The sequence below is a fragment of the Symphalangus syndactylus genome, chromosome 22 (genome assembly GCF_028878055.3).
Source record: "Symphalangus syndactylus isolate Jambi chromosome 22, NHGRI_mSymSyn1-v2.1_pri, whole genome shotgun sequence".
NCBI classification, from domain to species: domain Eukaryota; kingdom Metazoa; phylum Chordata; class Mammalia; order Primates; family Hylobatidae; genus Symphalangus; species Symphalangus syndactylus.
In genome coordinates, this window is record NC_072444.2 from 65,470,518 (window position 1) to 65,497,182 (window position 26,665).

Genomic DNA, 26,665 nt, shown 5'->3' on the forward strand with positions numbered 1-26,665 from the left:
ATTTTGCAGTTGTGAAATACGTGTTGACTATCTGACACAGCCAAGAAAAATTGATTTTAGAGTATTAACTGGGTACATGTAGCCCTACTAAAAATGCTTTCTCAAATACGGAAAATATTAAACTTGTCCAAATCGAATGCTATATTGTATAACTGGATTTTATCTGAATAATAAAGTAGCATTTGTTAAACTAAAAAATGTTCTTTATTTAAATAAGCTTGCACTTATAAATTTAAAAACATAAAATTTTAAAAGGGACATTTAAAAGTGGCTTTCAGAATTATAGAAATTTTGTCAGAAACTGTCATAATACAAATATCTTTATTGTCTTAATTAGACTCTAACAGTTCTGGGCAGGAAAACAGGGCAATGAACACATATCATGAGTTAATTTCCAACTGATTATTGACATTTGGAAATAGGTAAAAATAGGTAAAAAGATCACATTTGGTAGCACTGGCGTGCCCAAAGGCCTAGCAAACTCTTAATGGCCCCTGAAAGTTAATTGTATTTGTCTTCTGACAACTGTACAGATTGACATCAGAATTAGCCTAGGTCCAGGTACACTTTTCAGGAAAAATTATTTTTTCCTGTCACAAGCACTTACATTCAAGCTGAAAAAATACACATTCAAATTACTATAAATGCCCATGAATAAATTTGAGAAAGCTAACATTAGTGACCAAGCTCTGATTTTTGTGTGAGAAGGGTAATGGAGAGAAATAAAATAATAAGTAAGTCTATTTTTTAAGAGAAACAGTATTAAATGTTATCCTTATACTCTACATATGTGAACAGTTGTGAAAAGCAAGACTAGTTGGAATTAATCATTTTCTCTGAATTTAAAATTCTCTTCTTTGACTGCTAAACTGTTTCCCTGGAGCTGAAATTTGAGTTGCAATTTTTACAATAAATGTGCCATTTCTTCCTACTTTTCTGGCTTCCCTAAGTGAGTATGATTTAGATCCTTTGTCACATATGATAAAGAAAACCTGAGATAACCAAAAAATGTTCATGCTGGCACAAAAATGAAGATCAGGTAATTCTCTTATGTTGGCAGCTGGCCTTGGTCAAGAAGAGAATCGAGAATGTCACTGTGTCCTCTCCTAGCATGGGGGTCAACAGTGGGTTATCCTATCTGCAAAAAGTAAGAGAAACAAAAAAGAAAGCAAAATAAAAACCCTACAGACGAACAATAGTAGCTAGCCTTTACACGAGCATAAGCTTTTAATTTGACAAAAGCTGCTTGTAATTTCCAATTTCTTAGCAGATGCACTAGAATCACTCAAAATTCAGACAAACACAATACTTTATAAGTCAACATATCCATGGCTACATCTTCAGATCATAAGTAAAATAAAATAATATTGTAAAAGTTTGAATATATTTTATGAGTACGCGATTGGACATTTTTTATCTCCTGAGGAATAAAATGAAATGTAAAGCGTTCTCTTTCTCTGTAAGGCCTTATTCACATTTTCTTTTTCTTCATTTATGTGCAGTTTTGTCTGAGAAAGTATTACAGGCCTATTCCAAATTATTTTCCAAGTCTTAAATATGTTGCTATTGATTAAAGAATTCTGTAACATAAAAAGCACTCAACCGCAGGTAGCAGAACCCTGTGCTAAAAGGAAGAAAATATAAAACCAGTCTACCCTTGGACACTACCGCACTTTTCAAATTTTTTGTTGTTATTGTTGGTTTCGTGGTTGATTCTCAAACTTATTCTTGCACTGTACTCATGCACTCATCAACAAATATTTCATTAGGTATCTATTATGTGCTAGGAGCTGATGATACCAAATAAATTGGATTTAGATACCCTCATAAAGTCCATTGTTAATGGCAGAGGCAAATGGGTAAGTACCTGAGAAAAATGCTGATTAGAAATATTTAAAATTTGCTAGTTTCTTTAAGTCATAAATTTGGGGGCTTGAACAATGATAACGTTGAAGTGTTGTGAGAAAAGTTGTCTTTCCTGTAAACAACTTCAGAAATTTTTTTTTTCTTTTAGGTGAAAATAAAGATATAGGCCATTTGAGTTGTTCTTTCTGTTTAAGCTTCAAAATTATTTAACTTATTTGTCAATTTGTTTCTTTCTTGGTCTGCTATTCTTAAGTTTACATCTGAGCCTTTCTTGATTCACTACATTGCAATTTTGAGTAATATATAGGACAATTATTATGTGTATGAATAGCACACACTGGAGAAGCAGAAATTATTCACAAACAAAAAATATTTATATATGTATATATATACACACATATATATTTCATAGAACATTAAAAATATTACACCATGGTATAGCTCATTTTTCATTTTATATATGTATTTACACCCTGCCTCATTGCCCATCCTCTCACTTAAACAAATACTTAACATATACATGTACATATATATAATATTAGCTTGTTCGCATTTATAATTTTCTTGAACAGTCCATGTTTATGCACTTTTGTATATTCAATATATATTTGATATTTTCCTATAACTATGAATTTACCAAATATTTAACATCTAGCTGCCCAGAGCCTATACTTCTAGAGCTCATGAGCTGACTTAGAATTATCAAAATATTATAAAGAAGTTTTTAATTTGTTTCATGACTTGCAACGTATCTTACCAGCATTATTCCTATGGCAAATCAAATTTATTCCATTTCCTTTATATATGTGTTCCCTTGCTTTAAGATGCAAAATATACTCTAAGAGATGGTATTAAACTACACTACACTGTTGTTATCTTAACAGGTGTTAAACTGTCAACCAAGACCTTTTATATATTGTTGAGCATACTGAAAAACTATATACATAATCAAAGACCATTTGAAAATATGTACTTATAGAACAGCAAGATCCCATGTCAATTTGAATCTTTGCCATGTAAAGAAAAACTTTTCAGCACATTATTTACAGTCACAGAAATATAGAGCTAAATTAAGGGAGAAAACATACATCCTGGTGCTTAAAAGGAAATAAAACAAAATTACAGTATATGTGTTTCAGTTAGAGATCATATACCACGGGAAGTCAATCAAAATTTTTAACATCATAATGGGGCTTCCTATACATCTTTTCATTGTTAGTATTAACTTTTCAGCATGGAGAAAATTATTACATTTCAATTTTCACAAAGCAAGTAATACCAGAGGAGGAGGAGGAGCAGGAGGAGGAGGAAGAGGAGGAGGAAGAAGAAGAAGAGGAGGAAGAGGAAGAGGAAGAAGAGGAGGAGGAGGAGTCAATGATAGATGAAAGAAACTGATTTTTTAAGCTAAACTAAACTCGTACATGATTCCTATTTTGTATTTGGCTACATTTTAAAAGAGCTCAAGTCTCTATTGTTCAAAAACAGGATGTGTGCCCACTTTTCAAGGCCTGTTTTTATTTTGAATTCAGCTAATTCACTCCACTATGGTTCACAATTTCCCTCGGCAATACCATCTGCCATGTTTTAACTTCAAACAGAATATTAAAGTACTGCACTTTATTCCTATGATATAAATTTTGACACTGAAATGTCTATATAATATTACCTGGAAATCAAAGTTTGAATAATTTTACAAGACTCTTCATTTTTAAGTCTTTTATTTTCTCTCTAAATTCAAGTCAATAAACATATGGAAAAAGTATAGGGAGACATATATCTCTAATATTTCCAAGCAGTAATGAATATTTCCTAGAAACAAGTTTAACATTTAAATGAGTGTATCTACTCTTAACTATGAATATGGAAAAAATTTATCCATGTGACATAATTAATATTTTTAAAATGCTTTTAAGAAGAAGTAAATAATATTTAAATATTGCTACATATGTCAAAGATTTCTTGTTTTGTGGACTCACATGCAATTCTCATTTTGGGAGCTCAAAATTAAGAAATCAGAAATATTTACTGAGATCCTCCTGCTGAGTCAGTGCTGAGCTGGTAGTTGCAATGGAGAGAAAAAATCTGACAAACATCTGGAGCAAAGAAATAGGAAGACTTGTTGACAGATGGAAATAGGTGATGAAAAAATACTGGAAAATCTAAAGTTTCAACCTCTTTTGTGACAACAGGAAAAGAGATATCATATTTAAGAAAGGAAGGCAGCAGATGAGAGGTAGGAGGACATATTAAGTTTTCAGTGGCAGACATTCAAATAAATAACTGTAAAGGATATCAGAAATATAAATAAAGGGGTGAAGACATTTTATTACTATTTTGCATGTATTTATATTTTTATATTTCACTATATATGCATGATTTACATTTTAAAAACATGGGATTCGATGGGTTTAAAAGATAAATATAATAACAGAGAGAATGGCACACAAAGCTTTAAATGAGAATAAAGAGAATAAAATATAATGCTCACAGGAGCTATATAGAGTGGCCTCAGAGAAAACCAGAAAATGCAGGATCAGAGAAGCCTAAAAAAAAAGGAATTCTTGGATGGACCATCAGTGGAGAAAACTGTCCTGGAGAAGGCAAATGGTATAAAACCTGCAAAAATACTAATAATAATCTCTGGATGTGGCTGCAAATAAATTTAGAAACTCCTGTATAACAACAGAAGCTGAAACCCATTTTAGGAGTTCAATGATGGGACAATGGATATAGATCATGATTCTGAGAAGTTGAGAAGAAAACATGTGGAAAGTAATGACATTAGTAATGTGTTGTCTAATGAGAGTGACCTGAGCCTATCTGAAGGCAGAAGGGAAAGGCTTCATTGAAAGGAACACGTTAAGGTTGATAAAATAGAAGAGAATGATTTTTGCATGGAATGTCTGAGGAGATATTTGTATCCAGAATAAAAGTAGAGGAGTCATTTTACGGAAGAAAGAAACCTTTTTCTGAGGTTATACTCACTTAAACATTTACAGCATTAATTCGCATATTCTCTTTCCCTTGACTGCATTATCACCTATCACAATTACACACCATTTATTTATTGCTTTACCACTGGCTAGCAGCTTTTTCATCTTCTCCTTCCACTGCTGACATTCTATGGAACTTAATGACATACGAACACCCAAGCTCATAGTACCTCGTCTTTATTGCTCCAGGGACCTTCCTGGAATCACCCTCTCTTAATTCATAGAGCTGTGTTGGTCACTTATACCAGCTGGACCTTATCTCTCTACTCTTACCCTGGTCTACTCTTGACATCCCACTATTCCATCACTAGCTTACAGGCCTCACCGCCTCATCGGTAACTCAAAGTTAACCCATTACAACTGCCAACTTTGATCTATAACCTTTTTGCTCCTTTTTGGTACATGTTTTCTTTTTCTTTTCTTTACTACCCGTACTTTGCCAAGCATTATTATTCAATATCATATAAAATTCTTGCTTAGATTCTAGCAATCCATCCCGGCGAGTCTCACGTTGCTTGAAAATTCTTTGATTCATTGTGGAAAATATTTACTACAATAGCTTCAGCAAAACTTAACCTATTCACTTAAAGCTGATAACCTTAGAAATATAGACTAGCAGCTGTGACTTTCTTCAATTTCATCAGTTTAACCTCTAAAATACATTTGATCTCCGCATTCTATCTCTTCTTTCACTCCATCTCCGAAGGGGAAGAGAACTAGCACCTACCTCATTTAATCCTCCCAATTAGCTAAAAGGATATAGGCATTTGAGACCAAGAAGTTTAGAAATACCTCAAAGGCAAATGTAAAAATAGTAAATGTCTAAGTGGGGATTCCAAACTGTAATGGACACCGTCAGTGCTCCATATAAACACCCTGAGTGCTCCATATAAACACCCTCAGATGCTGTTTACCATTTCTGAGCTCTCAAATGACCTAACAGCTCACGTAGACAATTTTCTTTGGAGGATTATCCTTGGGCCACTTGAATCTCTTCTCCCACAAGTGCTGACGGTCAGAAATTTTGAGTGTCTGTTTTCCGAAGGTGGCCCTTCCACTGGCTGACTACTTGGGAGTCTGAATACCAAGTTCCATCACTGTGGGGTAAAGTTTAGACTCTAGAGTCCCTCCAGGAATCAGTCTGAGGCCAAGATTATGTTCAAAATTAAATATTTGCTTGATCTCTTTCTTCCCCTTTTCAACTGACTATGCTTCTTTCAGGTCCTGAGTTGACTTCTCATTCTAGAATCTCTTTCTGGGATACCTAATGTAAGATACAAATCTTGCCTCCCTGCTTTCTTTCTGTGATTCCTCCTGCTCTGCCCTATTGTCTCTTCCTTGTCAAGGCTCCTCCTATGCTCCCTGGAATTTGTCTCCCCTTTAGGTTCATTTCCATCTTCTTTCTTCCAACCAGTTTATTTCCCCTTTGCCTATGAATATGTGCAATATCCCCATACTAAGAAAAACCTTATACTCTACAATCTTCTCAACTTATCTTCTATTTCTCCTCTTTCCCTTCATCACCCAGTTTCCATCAGTTTATTCTGTATTTGCTAGCTCCAATTTCTAATTATTCTTTTGTCTACTCTTTATATTTGGCTTCTGTCCTTACTCATCTTCTGAAATTGATCAAAATATGCAACATCATCCTCATCACCAGTTACATGTTCTGTTCTCTGCTTTTTCTCTCTCTCCTGATCTCTTTTTTGCTGGTGCACTGTTCTTCCTTAAACTCTCTTCCCTTGACTTTTACAGTTCAGTAACTTCCAAAGACTCAAAATGGCTGTTTTTGTTGCTATTATTGTTGTTGTTCTTTTTTTTTCTCTCTCCTCGTCATTCTATCCCCTAACTATAAGCATTCTTCATTTTTGTTATTAGACTTCTTTTTCTGGCACTCTTTCTTGGGTAACCTCACACACTATCACAGTTTATTACAGAGCCTGAATTCTGTTGGAATAAGTAAGAAGTGACTTTATATTTATCCAACTACTGATTCCATGTATGCTTTACTATTTCCTCTCCAAACTTGGCTGTCTCAGAAAGATCCCATAACTTCTCAGCCAATTACCATTAAATGAACAGTATCATACAGTTAAGATTAATTTTAGAGCACATTCTCTTCCCTCTCTCCAAATTTGACCTGACTCCCTTTGGCATTGGGATTTGCAGTGAAAAAGTATAGAATGTTTTTTTTTTTTTCTCATTTACTGCTATTTTCTCTTTATTTTAGCCTCCCTCTTACATATTTGTCTTGAGCTCTCTCCATTACTTGGCTTGAGGGAAGGGAAAGAACCCTTTTGTCTAATCCACAGGGATGATAATTTACCATTCTTAAGGGTTCTTTATGTTAAAGAATGTTACAACTTCAATAAACTCACGTCACAACTCTGATCTTAGCTCCTATATGTTGTTTGAGGCCAAGGGAAGGCTGAGGAGAGAGGGTCCAGGACTGGTTTGGAGTTCACTTGGTAAACTGGAGAAGGCATGACCCTGGCAATTTTTTAAAAATATATAGGGAGCCCTATCAACAATTATACGGACCCAAGTTGTCTTCCAGCCATATTACCTACTCTTCCCTATGTGTACCTCATGTACCTATACTCTTGCTGATGGCTTTCTCTTTGTCACTACCAAATCTTTAATTATTCCATTTCTTCTTCATATAATTTATACCTACCACATCTCAGAAACCTCCTTTTCCTTCCAGCCTCCTCCACAAAGCTTCTACTAATCTCTATTATTGCTGCTACCACCCTCATTTTTACTACCTGCTCTAATTATATGGTATCATTTTTGCATTAAACCCAAGATAATTTTATAATGATCTTATGAAACTTATTACTTCAACATGACGTTTGGATATGAGCTTTAAATTTGAGTTTGATCAATTAGTCTTTTACTGTGCCTGAAAATAAGTCTTTACAAAGTGACACTATTCCTTCAACTGAAATGTGTACTTGTTTAAATTTTCAGTTTAAACAGAAAACTCATTGTGAATAGAGGCAACATCTTATTCATGCCAGCATACTTCACAGTGTCTACAAGTGTATTTCATATGTACTTGTATTTTGTCAAGATGTATTGAATTGAAGGCTGAGGATGACATGAAGGGATGCTGACAGGTCCTAGCTCACAGTGCCTAGCACTCAATAAATGTTAATTGAATAAATTGATAAAAACTAGAGTATATGAAGATTCTTTTGCCTAATGTTCTCAATCAAGCTAGAGACAAGTAGGTGTAGTCATATGCTAAGATGGATGTGGAGAGATAAGAGGTACTTAAGAAAAAGAAGCTCTGGGATATCCGCTTAAGGGTCTACAATGGATTTGAATAAGAAATGAAAAGGAAATCCACAGATTGACATGTAGCAGCAAGAGACTTGTTAAATTAAGCTGTATGAATCTATAATAGGGCAGACACAAGAGGTTCTATATAATATAAATGGACTTATTGCAACTATGAAGCAAAGAAATTCTTTATTAGAAATAAACTAAACATCCATTTCCAGTGTATCTAAGGGATTGCATAGCTTTCAAATTATATTCCTTCTTGCCTTAGAATAATGATTCACAGTCAAGCAATTGGTCAAATTTTCTCTTTCAAGCCTATAATAATTTATTACATCCAGGCACGGTGGCTCACGCCTGTAAGTCCAACACTATGATTGCACCACTGCGCTCCAGCCTAGGCAACAGAATGACAGCCTGTCTCAAAAAAAAACCAAAAACACATGTAGCTACCAGGCAAATCAATAAATATTAGTACAAATAATGTATACAATCAAAATACTAGGTGCTATGGGGCAATACAACAATCTAAACTATTTTCAAAGCCGAGTAAGGTCAAATAAAATTTAACAAGATAAAAATAGAAGAAGAGCATTGCAGATAAAAGGAAGAGGTTGGCAAAGGCCGGAAGTGGAATAGAATAAGAAATATTTTAAAAATTAAGAGAAGACCAACAGAGATTGATTGTGAAAGGAAAAAGAGAGTAACAGGAGTTTCAGACTGAAAATTATTATAGGGTCTGATTCAGAAGGATCGTAACAGAGGCTTCGGACTTTACACATAAAGCAATAGAAATTTCTTGAAAGATTTTAAGTAAGCAGATGTATATTTAAAAAAATCACACTAGGCTTTGGTGAGTTTAGGAGACAGACTGGGATGTTATTGCAGTATATAAGATAATATCAAATTTAATTAGGGTAAAGATAAAGATAGAGAGTGTTGGATTGATAATAGATTTATTTAGAAGAAAAACTAAGCATAACTTGGCGGCAGATTAAATTCATTTCAGTTTTATATATGTACAGTTTTATGTATATACATTTGGGTACTCATGAAACATCCATATGAAAATGTCAAAACAGTTAGTTATACTAATTTAGAACTGAAAACAAAACAAAAAAAGAAGTAAAAGGAAGGAGAAGAAAACAAAAGTTTGGGATGAACATCTTTGACAGCCATAGACATATGAATGAATATAGAAATTTTAGAAATATTGGAGAGCAAAGAGGGCTATCAAATGGCTATTTTACTAATTCAATAAATAATTGAACACCTAATTATGTAAACAATTCTAAGAAAGAGATTTAAATTGAGAATCTAGAATCATGTTGGTGCCTTTATTTGGATTTACACACACATAAAATAAATCTGTAATAAATGTGACTTCATCAACTATGTACTAAATTATATGAACAAAGTGAATATAAACTTTTTTTTCTGCTTAGGTAAGATATTCTTGATTTTGTCTCAGACATTACAGCTAAAAGTAATTAGTTTTTTTTCTTTCAATAGGACTTAGAAACTCACTTAAAACTTGGAAGATATATGCAAATCTTAAAATTACCCTTTCTCTGGGTGCACAGCTATAGATCTTGGTTGATCCAGGCCTTGGGAAATAATTACATAACGGAAAGAACCATTGAGTCTTGCAACTTCAATTAAGTTGAAACCATGATCTGTCCAATATATGTTACCTAGGAGAAATAATAGAGGTGTTTATAATACATTTTGAGAAAAAAATATATTTGTCACGACTAAAATTAAATTTCTGAGCATTCACATAATTATCAAGAAACCGTTTACTTCCTACATTCTTTTTAAATGTTTCCTAAGCAGAAAACTGTAAATAAACTAATATGCAAATACTTTCAATCCTAATCTCACACATCTCTGGTTTAAACCATATAATGATATATTTACATGGTAAAACGAAGTTGAAACTTCTCCTACCTAAAGAAAAGACCTACTTTAACTTTCTTTTTTTTTTTTTTTTTTTTTTTTTGAGACGGAGTCTTGCTCTGTCACCCAGGCTGGAGTGCAGTGGCGCAATCTCGGCTCACTGCAAGCTCCGCCTCCGGGGTTCACGCCATTCTCCTGCCTCAGCCTCTCCGAGTAGCTGGGACTACAGGCGCCCGCCACCACGCCCGGCTAATTTTTTGTATTTTTAGTAGAGACGGGGTTTCATCGTGGCCTCGATCTCCTGACCTCGTGATCCGCCCGCCTCGGCCTCCCAAAGTGCTGGGATTACAAGCGTGAGCCACCGCGCCCGGCCGACCTACTTTAACTTTCTACTGACTTCAGGCAAAAGAGAACTTCTAACACTTTTGTTTACCTGCCTTCTGGAGCTCTCAGGAGATTTGGGCAAAGTTAACACTACATAATCTACTTCTACATAAAAACACTTATCCAAAGGCTCAAAAGCATTAGAAGGAGCGAAGCCAAAAGCAAGAGTCTATTTACCCCTGTGGCTAGAAGTACAAATAAAAACACTGTTATGAGTTAGAAAAGATTTTTTATGAAGCAGTTTGAGCCCCAACAAAATAGGTGTGAAACAAAAAGATAAAAAGCCATGGATTATACCAGCAATCCAGTCAATAGCTATCCCTTCCACTCTTCCCAAGCCATTGGTAATGATATCTTCTTTCCAAGTCTGATCTCTTTTAGCTCTGCTAATTTTATTGAAGCCCATGTCTGTCCAGTAGATGGTATCATTTTCTATGGATAAGACACAGAAAAAAAATACATACACACACTGTAAAAGGTATCAATATAGGTGTTAGAATCGTATTGCAACAGTATCTTTTAGGATATCATCCTGGGTATGCTAGATTTTTAAGTGTTCTTCAGGATAATTTACTAATATAAATAGTAAAGAAAAAGCATGAAAAGAACATGAAAGAACTTATATTTCGGTCAAGAGATTTTTGAAGTATTTTTTGAAATATTATAGAAATAATCTATTACATTGGTTTTTTTTTTATTAATTTCTCTACTTATTTTAACTCAATAAATCCTTATCCTGCATGAATTTGCAGCTTTGATTCCAAACCATGTTATTCTGGACAACAGTTTTTCTCTTCACAGCTATACCTATGTCTGAATCTCTTATTCAAATGAATACTACTAGGGAAAATCAACTCAACAAAACCTCAAAGTAGAGAGAGGACAGAAAGAAACACAAGAGCATTTCAATTATATCAAGAGTGTTTTAAGCATAAGGCCACTCAGAATGTACAAAGTCTTATAAATGCCTTATAATCCGATTATTCCTTCTAAGGTACGAGTTTCTCAAATGTCAACTACAAGACCCTTATATTATTTTTCAAACTCTCATTGTCCAAATGGGCTTAAGAATACTTGAAGAATTGTTCTATGTGAGCACAGAGACTTTAAATAAGAGTACTTTTTGAATACTTGAATGAAAAATGTGTCTAAAGACTATAAATGAAATATATGTGCATGCATATGCATAAAGGGTAGTAATTATAGACCAGTGATTTTAAACACAGCCACCAGAAAGACACTGGGGACGAATCATTAAACAATAAATTTGCCAGCAATGAAGTATGTTTTTGTGTTGCGACCTACATGGCCATTTGAAGAACAAATCCTTTAAGACCAATAAAATTTCCCTCTGGCACACTGACAGACTATGGGAATGAAGAAAATGCAGTTCGTATAATAAAGCCATTTATCAGCAAGCTTTGAGGTTCTGTTTCAAATGAAATACAGTCTTTACTTTTACCAGTTCAGGAAAAGATTCCAAATAGTCCCTGTTCTCAGCAATGGTTAAGTCAGACACACAATTGTTTGCAGCAGAGCAGAGACACCCTATCCAAATATATGTCTGGAAAGCAAGGATTTGTTTGATTTTCTCGTTTTGTATAAACATCAATTCACATTTTTTCATTATCGAACCAGGGAATCAATCAACAAAAATAAATCTTATTTTTGCATAAATATTAAGCACTGTATGTTGAATCTAATTTTCTTCCCTAAACATTAGACTCATATGTCCAACTGTCTCCTTTGTTTCTCTGCTTGTTTGTAGATAAGGCAATCTTGATGTACAATGGACAAATTCTGAATGAAACATGCTTCTGTTGAAGTCTTCTGCCTGACAATTCCCCTTTCCATGGTGATGTGATAGTTGGCACCTCCATCCTCTGTTTCTTAGACTAAAAACATTGGGATTGTCCTGATTATGTTTGCACATGCAACACTTCCAATCAATCACCAGATACTCTCATATTTAATCAAGTACTAAGTATTTTTTGTTCACTTGTTTCTTCTTTCAAAACATATCCATTATCCAACCACCTCATACTGTCTACTACTTACGTTGTAACTAAACCAATAACCACTATTGCCTGAAGTCTTGCAACAGCCTCCTAATTGGTTGCCTAGCTACCACTTTTCCCTTTCCACATGAGTCTTGCTTTGTCACTTAGAAAAGTATAGCTACAGATATACTTTTAAAATATAAATAAGCTAGAATGGAAAAATTCCCAAAGGAAAAAAATATAAATAAGAATTTCTCCCCACTGTCTCGCACCAAACTCTCTAGTCACTTCCCATCTCATCCAAGGTAAAATTAAAGTTCCTTCTCATGAGTTTCATGATCTACCAACTCCCTCCAATCCTCCCTCGCCTAATTTCCTTCCACTCTTCCCCTCACTTACCCATCTCTAGTAATAGATCTTCCTGTTCCTAAAAGAAAATATTCTTCAGTACAAGAGTCTTCACATAATTTTTTTATTTTTGTCTTGAATGTTTTTCCCCACGATACCTCAGCTGTCTTAGCTCAAATATCCCCTTCTTATTGAAACTTTCCTGCCTATTCTATAAAAATTATTTTTTTACCATGCTCTATTCTCTCTCACCAAAACTTATTTTCCTCCATAGCACTTATCATTATCAAACACATTATATATTTGTTGGTTGGTTTGTTGAGTGTCTCTTTTGTCTCACATAATGTAATTTCTTTGAAGGCTGGGACTTTATTTCATTTGCTGCTTTATCCCTGGTTATCTGGAATACTTTCTGGCACATAATGAGCTCAAAGTAAGCATTTAGTGAGTAATGAGTTAATGTGGTAGGCTGAATAAAGACTGGTTGGGAGGCAGATACAAAGAAAACACATCTCTTGCCATAAAAATGCTTATTAGCTCATTAAGGAACAGAAGGTATACACATGAAGAAATGGCTAACAACCAGAAATTGTGTAAGATGAGCAGCATGTAAGCCATACAGGCAAGTATTTTTGCAGGAATTCAAAGAAGAAAATCAGGACAATCTTTACAATTAAAAAAAAAGGTACCCCTTCATTTCATATTACTTTCTAATACCTTTGTCAGTACTGCAAAATTTTAGTCAATATATAATCATAAATCATTGCTTCCTGTATACACCATGACGTCTTGAACATATCTTTGTCATATTGAACTGAAATTGCATTTTTGCATTTCTTCCTAGAACTAGACCATTAAATATTTCATGGATAAGGACTGCATCCGACCCAACTTTTCTCAATATAGTCACATATACTATAGATAGTTTGTAATACTGAGGCTACCTCTAAATGGTCAAGACCATGAGATCACAGCATCGAGGAACTAACACATTTTCTGGTATCCTTTCTATTAGGTATATTTGGGAAATTGGTGAGTAAATTAATCATGTGATGATGCATTAAGGAGAACCAAGAGTATAGAAGAATTAAATCACACATTGATACCCAAATCCCTTTCCTTATCAATTTTTTCACATATATGTTGTATACCCACATGAACACACACTAGACCAAATGTTTGCTAATTTAGGAAAACATGTTTTCTAATATCTCGGAATATCTGCAAAATAAACACAAAGTAGGTAAAGAATGTTTTAATTAGGAAAAGAATCAAGTTGAAAGAGGATAACATTTTACAACAAATTGTAAAGATACAAAATGGAGATAGTTGCAAAGATAGAAAGAGAAGATTTTCAGAACCATGTCCTGATACTTATTTCCAAATATATTTCTTAACTTTAATTACCTCCATTCAATAGATACTTACGGAATCCTTAGTTTGTGCTAAGAATTATTGTAGGCATAAAATATGGTGGTGATCATAACAGACACTATCTCTATAATCATGTAGTTTACATTCTAGAGTAAAATTAAAAATAAACTATCTTAAGACATATGGTAATTTGGTAATGTAATATGGTAATTTGGTAATTCCAATGTAATTACAGGATTGGAAAATAGAATTTGTAATTTAAGATAATAACAATTATAATTACCTCTCTACAGATATAATAAGACAAATATGAGTCTTTGAAACCATTTTCAAGAATTACCATATAGGGAAATCGGCAGCCAGCTATTGTGCATTATGATTATAATTAAAGTCAGAATTAAAGGGAAAACCATATATTGCTATAATGATATTTATCTGTAAAACAAGGGAAAGACCTTTTGACAATGAGAAATATTACACTTTTTAGTTGAGAGAAAAGATTTCCCTGGGTATTTAGAGACTAAATCATGCAGGGTTCTGTCTGATAATAAGAAAAAGGAAATAAAAGTGTTTTAAAGATATTTCACCCTTGTCTGTATTCTTATGATTAATTAACAAACACTTGTTGACCACCTTTTGTGAAAACACTCTACTCTGCGTTATTATGGCTTTTAGAAAATTCAGAGTTATGTTTTCTGGCCTAAATGTACATTCTCTTTCAGAAAACAGCATAAATATATAAAAATATGCCAGGTAAAATATAATATATAAGCTTACCATGATGCTCTGTCCTAAAATAATCACCAGCACACTAGGAAGATATAATAACAGGGTAGAAAACAAGGAGTCTAGGGGCTGGATTCTTATCACCATTCTGCATTTACCATGAGCATTTCACAAAGTTACTTTTTCTTCAGGCCCCATTTTCCTCATATATGCATGTAAAAAGTACATCTATGTATTTAAATAACAGAAGGCAGAATTTAGATAACCTTTAGGATCTCTTCTGGCAATGATCTTCTAATGCTTTTAATTTTCACTTGCACATAAAGGGAATACAGTATCTCAACATATGGTCCAATTTTAGCTGTTATGAAGATCTTCCTTTTCCCCTGTAGCTTTTGTTCACTTTAATTAGCTCTGTTTGTCTGATTCAAAAAATGATAAAGCATATGATTTTTCCCAGAACATGCTACTCATGGCTTTTATGTCACATTTCTTTTTAAACTATAGGACTTTACATTTATCCTATTAAATGTCAGCTTGTTAAATGGGATCATGGATCCTGCCTGTTGACATTTAAAAAAATCACGTTATACAATGAAACTTTTTTGTGATATCCACAAATTTGATACGTAGGTTTTCTTCATCTTGATTCAAGCTAGTGATAAATGTGTTGAATTGGATCAAAGATGTACTTTTTTTTTTTTTGAGACGGAGTTTCACTCTGTCGCCCAGGCTGGAGTGCAGTGGTGCGATCTTGGCTCACTGCAAGCTCCGCCTCCCAGGTTCACACCATTCTCCTGCCTCAGCCTCCCGAGTAGCTGGGACTACAGATGCCCACCACCACACCCAGCTAATTTTTTTTTTGTATTTTTAGTAGCGACGGGGTTTCACCGTGTTAGCCAGGATGGTCTCGATCTCCTGACCTTGTGATCCGCCCGCCTCCGCTTTTGACATACCGTGGGAGACTTCCCTCCGAGGCAAATTGTTTTCCTTTTTGTCATGCCTTAGTAATTTATAATGTATATATATTTAAGTATACAAACCTTAAGTGTACAGTTCGATGAACATTTACATGTGGAACACAACCATGTAACCACCACCTTGATCAAGATAGAGATCACTGATAGCATCACACAGGCTCCTCTGCATCTTCTGGGAGTATCTCTTCTCTTCCCTAGTGGGCAGACGCTATTTTGACTTCTACTGCCTTAGATTAGTTTTCTTTAAAATGTTTTGATAAATGGCAAATTACAGTATGTACTCTTTGGCCTGTTCTTTCATTCAAAATTATGACCATTAGATTCATCTTTTCTGTTGAAAGCATCTTCCTTTTCCATGGTGTGAAAATGCCACAAATTATTTATCCATTTTGAACATTTAGGTTATGTTCAATCTCTGTCTATTATAACTAATGCTATGAAAATTCTTTATTTTCCATGTTTTAGAAGAGACATACATTGTCATTTCTACTGGATACCTACCCGGAGGTAGAATTGCTGAGATATATGAGCGATATCTTTAGTAGACAGGGTTTATTTTAATGCATTAATTATCTCAATGCTCTCCTAATTAAGAATCTAGAAGCTATACTTTTTTCCACTATTGTCGAACTCTACCATCCCCTTCATATCTGGCTAATTCAACCATTAACACCTCTTAGTACAGTTGGACAGTCCAGAAATTCTGAATATTCTCTTATTTTCGGAAACTAGTTCAACATGCTTATCTACCTTGGCTGATAGTGCTCACTTTACCAGATAAGGGGCAAATGAGCAGCTTCAACTAAGCAATGGCTTTAGAATGTAAAGCTTCCCTTTACTGTTTAATAATAAGTTGTTTATTAGTAGTAAAATTAGTAATAAAAGCGTGATAAACTATTATTAAGTAGTAAAGGGGGCCGGGCGCAGTGGATCATGCCTGTAATCCCAGCACTTTGGGAGGCCAAGGCAGGAGGATCACGAGGTCAGGAGATCGAAACCATCCTGGCTAACATGGTGAAACCCCATCTCTACTAAAAATACAAAAAATTAGCTGGGCATGGTGGCGGGCGCCTGTAGTCCCAGCTACTCGGGAGGCTGAGACAGGAGAATGGTGTGAACCCGGGAGGCGGTGGTTGCAGTGAGCCAAGATCGCACCACTGCACTCCAGCCTGGGTGACAGAGCGAGACTCTGTCTCAAAAAAATAAAATAAAATAAAATAAAATAAAATAAAATAAAATAAAATAAAATAGTAAAGGAAAGTTTATTATTTCATCTTCTTCATCAATGCTGAGAGCATTTGAGAGAGGAAAATCCCAAGATACTTGCTTTTTTGATGAGTCTTTTATAAATATTATGTATATAAAAGGTTTATATTTTGGGTCAGTTCTCATGAATTGTCAAGCTTTAGTCCTTTGGTCTGAGAATCTGGGAGGAAAAATAAATATGACAAACAACCACAACTCTGGTAAAAATAATTATATCCAATCTTAACTTTGGGAACATCAAAAAGTTGTAAACATCCCTAGCTCATCTTATTATTATTATTCAAATAGTAGCAAGTGCAACATGGGCAAGGAATAAATTTTGAAGATGAAGACTTTGAGAATTATTGACTATTGAATTAAGAGGAGTCATAAAGAAAGTTAAAGAAAGAAAGAAGAGAAGGGAAGGGAAGGGAACACATTTCTCCATTTTTAGCATTGTCATAGCCATATCCATTTGCTAACATAATTGAAAAGGGAAGATTAGGGATATGAGAAGAGTGAGATGAACTAAGGAGCTTTGAAAAAGATTTTTCTTAAAATTCTGTAACTGTGGATTGAGGGAGAAGGTTCTTACATTAATATTATCTCTTGTGGATATATGGCCAATAATTTGAAACCAGTTTTATCTGCACTAAGTATAAATGTGGCTTTATTCTAGATCTAGCACCTAACTTGAGAATAACTATTGGATAGCAACAAGTATATTAGCATAGTTGGTGAGGCTACTAATATTAGAAGCTAGCTCCACAATTTATTAAAGATGAGTCTTATTACAAACTATTTTTACCTTTAAAAACAAAACAAGAAGGAGAACAACAACAGCTAAACAAACTTCTGCCATAAACAATTCCTTCCAGGAGGGTCTGAGCTTGGTTGTTAGATCTAGTAATGAGGACTGATTCTTGTACATAATTCCTAAAATGATAATCTGGTGAGTGAGGTCATGGAAGATCAGAACCTGGTTGACATCTAGGAGACTTACTTTCCTTAGGTTTATTAGCTAAGAAAATTGTGCAAATTTTGTAGATAAACGGATTCTTTCATAATAAGTTCTGGTAATCTTTTCTTAGAGTTTGTATAAAATTGATTAAGAAGCTCAAGTTTGTCTGGGCACAGTGGCTCAAGCCTGCAATCCCAGCGCTTTGGAAGGCCAAGAAGGGAGGATTGCTTGAAACCAGGAGTTTGAGACAAACCTGGGCAACACAGCAATACTTCATCTCTATAAAAAAAAAAATTTTTTTAAAAGAACCTCAAATTAGATATACAAAACAAAAAACAATTTAAGGATAGTTCCAATTTATGAGCAATAAAATTTACAAGTTTATATTTAGCTTATCTAATTTATTTATTTCCATTTTATTGAATCTATTAAACCCTATTCCATATTTTAAAAATAAAGACAACAGTGTTCTATCCCAAAATTATGTGTTAACTTGCAAAAAATTCTATATAAAGTGTGTTTCAATTTCTTGATAAACTTCAGATTTGGGTTCTACAGGACATAGCTATTATATGTGACTATTACGCTATTTTCAGTTAATGTAGTCTTTATTCCCTTTTAGAGAAAGATGCTGCAATTTTGTTGTTGTTGGATCTTTGACTTTTGTTTGCTATATAGAAAAAAAGCTTATGGCTCTGGGAAGTCAATATAAAGTCATAGTACTGACGCTTATACAGAATCTTGACTTGTTTTAATTATCGAGATCGAAAAAAATAATATTCCTCTCCCTGCCACCCCACAACTACCAACTTTTACTTAGATTTTAATTATTTACCATCACTTCCAGATGATCTGGTTGCACATACATTTCTTCTTTCGAGGTCAGAAATATAAGCATTCTTCACATTTTTTTACTGTCATTTATCCTCAGTGAACTTAATAGGTAGGCCCAGGAATATAATTTTTGCCACATTTACAAAAACTGCCTTAAGGCCATGTAATGCGTTAATACCTCTAATTTATCTAACACAATGATTTCTTTGGGGAACTAAAATCTTTCATATGTTCCTAAGCAACCTGTTTTTCTATTCTAAAATGTTGAGAAATATAACAGTTAACACTAATCCAAACCACCATCTTCTACGTTTTCAAAAAGTACTCTTTTAAAGATATTTTTGGAGGGAGGAAGCTTTCTCATATCACTTCTACATTTTTCAATCATCATGTTTCTTGACACAATATTTTGTTCCTGTTCTGTGCCATTTCAATCCAGATATCAAGACCAGACCTTTTTGTTCATCCACTTCTCACTCTCCCACCCATACTGATATATAAAATCACTCATATAAACATGAAATACAAACAGTGAAACAGAATTTCTGGAAACATGTCATAAGGACATTTATTATAATAGTGTAAAAACTCCAAACTGAAAATTAGCTATCTTTATTTTAAAAGGTGTTCTGGGAACATCACACACTGGGGCCTGTCATGGGGTGAGGGGACGGGGGAGGGACAGCATTAGGAGATATACCTAATGTAAATGACGAGTTAATGGGTGCAGCACACCAACATGGCATATGTATACATATGTAACAAACCTGCACGATGTGCACATGTACCCTAGAACTTAAAGTATAATAAAAATAAAAATAAATAAATAAAGTAAAATAAAAAAGGTGTTCTGACCACACCTGCCACTGGGGTTCTGTGGCAGTTTCATGTCATGTCCCAGCCTCGCATCATATCCTTGACTCCTCCCTCTTCTTCTTCATCTCAGTTGATCATTTCTCCCCTTTCTGATTAGCCGTTTTCCAAAGAAAAACTCTTTCTAGCCATTGCCCTCAACCTTGGCAACCAGCTTGCATTTGCGTAGTTTAAATTCAGTAGTTCTCAAATGGCTACCCATTAGAATTGCTTGAGGAATGTTTTAAAATACCAAAGAGGCAGCCACAACTCAGAGAATTAAAACTACTTAGTCATGAGTAGGGTGCAGGTGGAGAATTACTAGTTAACTCATTAAAAGTACACATAGGAAGAAAATCACCTTTATTTACCAGGGCCAATAATCTTGTGAAGGAGATTTCAGTTATGAAATGCTACACAGCCCCTCATCCCCTTACAATCCCATTGCTATTCCATTTGCTATTAGTGGTTCACTACTGAAGAGATTCTCAGTGACAAAGAGGTTGACTTGGTCTTCTATGGGAGGATATCAGATTTGGGGCTAGTTTTTTCTCCAGTTGAGAGAAGTCTTAAACTTGCTTAAAAAAATAAATAAATAAATAAAAGTTAAATCTCATCAGTTGATTCTGATATATTACAGGCACCAGATCTCTTAGAAATCACTGCTGTTCAATCTATGCATGAATCAAGCCAAAGCCCAAGGCAGCTCATCGAGAGATTACTTTGTTTGATTCTCCTCCACTCCCGATAAGCTGGCTACATTCCTGTTTGCATGGCAATTGAAAAATGTGGGAGTGATATGACAAAGCTTCCTCCTTCCGAAAATATATAAAAGAAGGTGACTTTTGAAAGGTCATACCTTTGGCATGTGACAAATATGTGGTTCATATGTGTCATATGCCATAGATACGTAATCCTTGATTTTCTTCTTTTAAATTATATAGATATTGTGAACTCTGAAGTTGGCCATACCTCCCTCTTTGCACTAGTTATTATAATAAAAATAATACTTTTAACTTTTACCAAAATATACAAGTGTAATATGTGCATTTTATCTCTAGTTTTATCTTATTTTTTTTCCTTCTTTTTCTCTTTGTGTTCATTTCTTCACATCTTAATTGTTCATCTTGCATTTTCCTCATTTTTGGACACTACATAGAATAATTTTTGGAACAAGATTGGGCACATATTTTTCAAATATATCAAATCATATAGACAAGTGACTTCAAAGTCTGGCACACACACTCTAGAGAATGGCTAGGATACCAAGAAAATCCAAGACAATGCAATAAAATGTTAAAATCTTGGCTGCTACCTTTTTATTTCTCATCTTTTAAAAATTTTTATCTGTGTGTATATTAAATCATATTTAATACAGTAATAAGATATATGATTTATAAGTAGTAATAAACCTGTATTTTAGGTGAAATCTCTTTTTCAGTAGATTGTGCAATGAAAAAGAAAGGCTTAATACTACTGATGAAGCTGTAACATTCCAACCATTTTCATAATACAACACATAAAACAAACATATTTTTATGGCACAATAATTTCTTGTAGAAGGTCGCTTGCGACAGGAGGGACAGGCCTGAAATCTCAGACCAATTCATGCTGTGCCTTTCTTCCCTGAGGATCAATGTCTCCACACATATATCACCCATTTTTGGCATACAACTGAGCCATCTCATGCTGGTTGAAACCTCTGCAGAAGGCTATGAAAGTTCTAGGAATTGAGATGAAAGCAAGGTCAGTGAAGGTCATCAGGGATTACTTCATGGAGGAAGTGAAGCTTTTCCTAATACTTGAAGACTGGGTAGCATTTGGATTAGATAAGACATGCGATAATAATTTACTGAAATCAAGTTCAGATAAAGGACCAATTTACTAAATGTGGTCAATTTCAGAATAGCAGGAGGGGACAACAAAATCATTCCACCCAGAGTGATGAGCATCAACTATGATGACAGCCAGTTTAGAATCCATCCAGTGCCTCGGTACAAATAGGAATTAAGTTGAACTTTCTATTCTTTTCAATTTTTGAAAGCATTCCTTCAAACATTTTGCAGATTAATAAAGACCCAGATTCTTGATATTCCATATTAAAAGAGATTCAATAATAAAGTACTAACAAATTACATTTGTTTCTTTCATTTGGACGAAGGCAAATCAATACAAACGCTAATGGGCAATTTTCTTACAGTAACAAAACCACTAAGAACTCCATCCTTGTAAGTAAAATAAAATGAAATCTGCAGACTTCAAAGATTTTAGATATCTTAATCCCCTTCAGGTACAATGTTATGAAAACTTAGATAATGTACATTCTATTTTAAATTACTATTTTATCAAGTAAAAAATATATGCTTGTCTAGCTTTTGTGTCCTGAATGGAATTTGCATTAAACATTACTTATTATAAAAAAGAAATCCATTTTCTGGTTTTGAACTCTTTCCTCTCAAGGTAATGAAAAGAATCTTTCACATTTTCTTAAGCAATAACTGTTTTTAGTCTTCAAAGCAATTGCACTGTGCTGGTTTTCACATACATTAAGTTAGTTCTTGCAGCCCAATTGTGGCTAATTTTGACTTTCAGGTAACACGTGAGAACTAAAATGTGCTGTCACCTTCTAGTCTTCTTCAGATTAGAAAAGGACCAATAACAGCTCCAAGGAGAAATTTTTTTATTTTATTTTGTTTTAGCTTCACAAAGGTAAGCTGCAAAATTGAGACAGCATGTTGCATAAATATATCTTCAGGGGACCAGCAACCGGTTTCAGAAAACACCACCATTCCATTTCACTTTTATTTTTGAATAGAAAAAGGCAGAAATCTTGTTCCTCAAATGTTTGGTTTCTAAACTATGCCTCAATTTAGTAAATCAGACAAAGAAGTAATATATACTTTAAAAACAGAGGCCTTCTCAACAAATATGTTTGAATTTTTTTCCATCATCATCCCTGGTGAAAAAAATAACTTACTTAAAAAGTTTAATGAATAGAGGGACGTAGCATAATGACTAAAGCCTTAGACATTGAGTTCTGATATCTCGAGTTAAAAATCACAGCCCTGCTACATAGTGGCTCTGTGATATGGGCAAGTTACTTAACCTTTCTTTTTGGTGTCTGAATAAAATGGAAGTAATAGAATTGTGAAGAATAAATGAATCCATCTATGTTAAATACCTAGAATTTAATAAGCATAATAAATATCAACTATCATAAACTTTAAAATATAAAGTATATAACAAAATAAGATATATAGATACTAATAAATTTAGTAATTTCACACAGCTTTGAAGTTTTAATTTGGTTTAACATAATATTGTCTTTATGCATTTAAAACTGAAAAGAAAATATATTGGTATTTTCTCTGCAAAAAAAATAAAAAGAGAAGAATCTAATTTTAATTTACCTCATCCAAAGAAATAAATTCAGAAATAGAAAATTCCATAAAAATATTCGGACACTGCTATATGTTTCAACATCATCGTTCGTGATTTTTTAAACTAAAAGTCAACATTGATTTGGATGCACAGAGGCATCTCATATTTTTAGAAAGGTAAAGTTAAGTTTACCGTTAACAGTTACTACCATCACAGATAATTTGCTCTAAAAATTACTAGAAATTCCCTATGCTTACTGTATAAGGGCTAGCCAAATTCACAGGTGAAACATACATATATGAGTCTTATAATACAATTATTTCCCAACATGACTTTACTGTTATTGAATCACAGATATTATAATAAACTACAATATATAAATGTGCTATGCTTGGACTTTCAGGAAAAAAAATACACAATGATTCTTTTTATGAACAAATTCCTGCTTTAAAAAATTGTTTTAATGCAAATCAATACTTTTTATTGAAGGCCATGTGTATTAAAGGAGACACGTAAGTGACCAAGCAGCCTCCTTCAATCTTCCCAAAGACTCAATCACCCTCTTGTAAGTATTTGGTAGCAATTCACGTTACTTATCATTTTATAGTAGGTTGCAGTTGCTTCTCAATCTATATTGGGGGTACATTGATAGAAAGCTTCATATTCTCTTCATAGTTAGCTACTTAGAAGACAGTGCAACATTTCAGATATACATATACAGAAGCTAGATGAACGAATGATCATGCATGACTGCATTATTACAATTAAAAAGTTCAGATTCAACATGTCCTTAAATGAACCTATCAGCGCTGCCCTCAATCTTCTCGTTTACCTGTGCTTGCTCTCAATGATGGAAGGAACATACTTCCCTTCATGCAAACTAAAGACCTGAGAGCTATCCTTGATTCTTTCTTCGTCCTTATTCACCTAACAACCACATCCAATCAATCATCAAGTCCTATGTGTTTTAACTCTTTTATTTATTTATATTTTAAATCTACACATACCACTACAGTTTTGTTCAGGTTCTCACCATCTCTGTTCTGAATGATTGCAAAAGCCTCCTAAACGGTCACCTTCCTTTAATTTTATTTTTCTCAAATACACTCTAGCAACTCTCAGGATAATACAGCTAAGATGCAAATCAGATCTTTTGCTTAACATTCTTTATGTCCTTAGATTCCTCATGAGCCTTTGACAAAGTCCAGGTTCTTTAGCACATCATACGAGGCAATTCACTTGGATAGCATCCAAACTTTGATGACTGAAATACTTTGATCACTTACTCTTGATATCTATTTTTAATCCATTATACAGGTACACATATATAAGACATGAAAAAAATATAATTTTTAAAACATAAAGTATAAAATTAAATAGTTATAATACTTTCTTCCCCATATTCAATTTTATTTTTTTTATTTTTTGGAGATGGAGTCTAGCTCTGTCACCCAGGCTGGAGTTCAGTGGCGAGATCTCGGCTCACTGCAAACTCTGCCTCCCAGGTTCAAGCGATTCTCCTGCCTCAGCCCCCCGAGTAGCTGGGATTACAGGCACCCGCCACATGCCCAGTTAATTTTTGTATTTTTAGTAGAGATGGAGTTTCACTGTGTTGGCCAGACTGGTCTCGAACTCCTGACCTCGTGATCCGCCTGCCTTGGCCTCCCAAATTGCTGAGATTACAAGCGGGAGCCACTGCGCCCAGCCTCGATTATGTTATTCAGTTCCCAGAGTGTGTGCCTTGCTCCCCTCTTGGAAGTGACTGACTCAGACCATAAGCGCTTTTCTGGTGTTGTCTCACACGCTTTCCTGCCTCTGCCTTGAGTCTAGCAGCACTAGCCTGTTTGTAGCTGCCCCAACTCCCTAGTACACACACGCAGCATGTCATTTCTCATCTCTTTACCTTTTCTCCTGCCATTTCCTCTGCATTTCCTTACCTTTAGTAGGGAACTATTACTCAGACATTAAGACTCATATTCTTCCTCTGCCAGGAAACCTTACGATCACAGTCTAAGTCAGCGTCTTTCTTGTTACTCTCCTAATAACCTGTGCTTCTCTCTATAGTTATACTTAACACAGAGGTTGTACAGCTCACTTTTTAGGCATCTGCCTTTCCAGTTGACCGAGTTGGGCTCTCATTCATCTTGGATTCACAATGTCGTCCTCCAGCTTTTCATATATGATAATTGAATAAATATTGATATCCAATAAACAATAATAGGAATAGAATCAAGTGAATAGTATAAGAGTTATTAGCATAGTATCATCTAGAGCAAAGAAGAGTAAAATAAGAGTAAGATAAAAAGAGTAAGAATATAAGTAATTTAATAAGGTAGTAATATTTTAGAAGATTATTGAATCAGTTAAATAAGCAATTTTGCGAGGCCAAGGTGGGAGGATCACGAGGTCAAGAGATCGAGACCATCCTGGTCAACATGGTGAAACTCCATCGCTACTAAAAATACAAAAATTAACTGGGCGTGGTGGCCCGTGCCTGTAGTTCTAGCTACTCAGGAGACTGATGCAGGAGAATCACTTGAACCCGGGAGACGGAGCTTGCAGTGAGCCGAGACCATGCCACTGCACTCCAGCCTGGCAACAGAGCGAGACTCCATCAAAAAAAAAAAGAGGAGAAGCAATAAGCATTTATTAAACTATGTATTTCCTCCTATGGTAAAATATTAAAATCATGTGGCAGGCTATCATTATAGTATCATTTTATAATGAATTTAATTATATATCAAATGTAAGTTAAATGACCAAAACAGGATTCCATGGAGTTTAAACTCAAGGGTCAAAGCAAAGCAATTTTGTAACTCTGAATACTTAAAATTACAAAAATGTTTGGCAAGCCATACACCAAAAGATACAGTATTGTCTCACATTGTTTAGAATAACTCAATAATGAAATTGTGTGATGTCTGGGGTTTGTTTAAATTAGATGAAACCATCTGGTCATGAATTGAAGCTGGTGATGGGTACATGGGAGGGGTTCACTATTCTCTTCTCTCTACTTTTTTTTTTTTAATGTTTCAAAGTTTCCATGGTAAAATGTTTAAGAAGTACTCCACCAGATTGAAAGGAAGTCCCCATTTTAATTATCATTGCTAATCAAATTCTGAAACTTTAATGATAGTAAAATATATCTAAAAGTTATGTCTAACCTTTGATGTTTTTTACTTGGATGACACTCTTAATATCCTACCCATGCAGGAAACTAAAAAACTCCAATTTCACCAAATACCTTACCTGAACTGCACGATGTTTCACTTACAGTGTTTCCACTTTAGGAGTGGAGAAATAGGCTTTAAAAAAATCTTGAAGGAAAAAAAGTATTCACATGAGCTAGGTTTTGGATAGTATATATTAGAATTAATAATATTCTTGGTCTCAGCAGAATCAGGAACAGGGTTACTGAAAATATAAGAAGTGTTGAAGCAATTCAAGCAAGGGATGTTTTTCACCTCAATTACACCATGTTCATGCTGACCAAAGGTTAAAGATTACATTATATTAGAAAACTAGGATGAAATG

At 34.3% G+C, this 26,665-nt stretch overlaps 1 protein-coding gene across 2 annotated transcripts in view; it reads right to left on the reverse strand.

The window, feature by feature from the left end:
* Window positions 1–26,665, reverse strand: part of LRP1B (LDL receptor related protein 1B) — a 1,943,477-nt gene that overhangs the window by 489,005 nt on the left and 1,427,807 nt on the right. For both annotated transcript variants that reach the window (XM_055261032.2, XM_063631317.1), the window contains exons 36-37: window positions 10,728–10,862; window positions 9,712–9,841 (exon numbers count right to left, since the gene is read on the reverse strand). In XM_055261032.2, coding sequence (XP_055117007.1) covers window positions 9,712–9,841; window positions 10,728–10,862 — 265 coding nt within the window. The remainder of the gene's footprint in view (window positions 1–9,711; window positions 9,842–10,727; window positions 10,863–26,665) is intronic.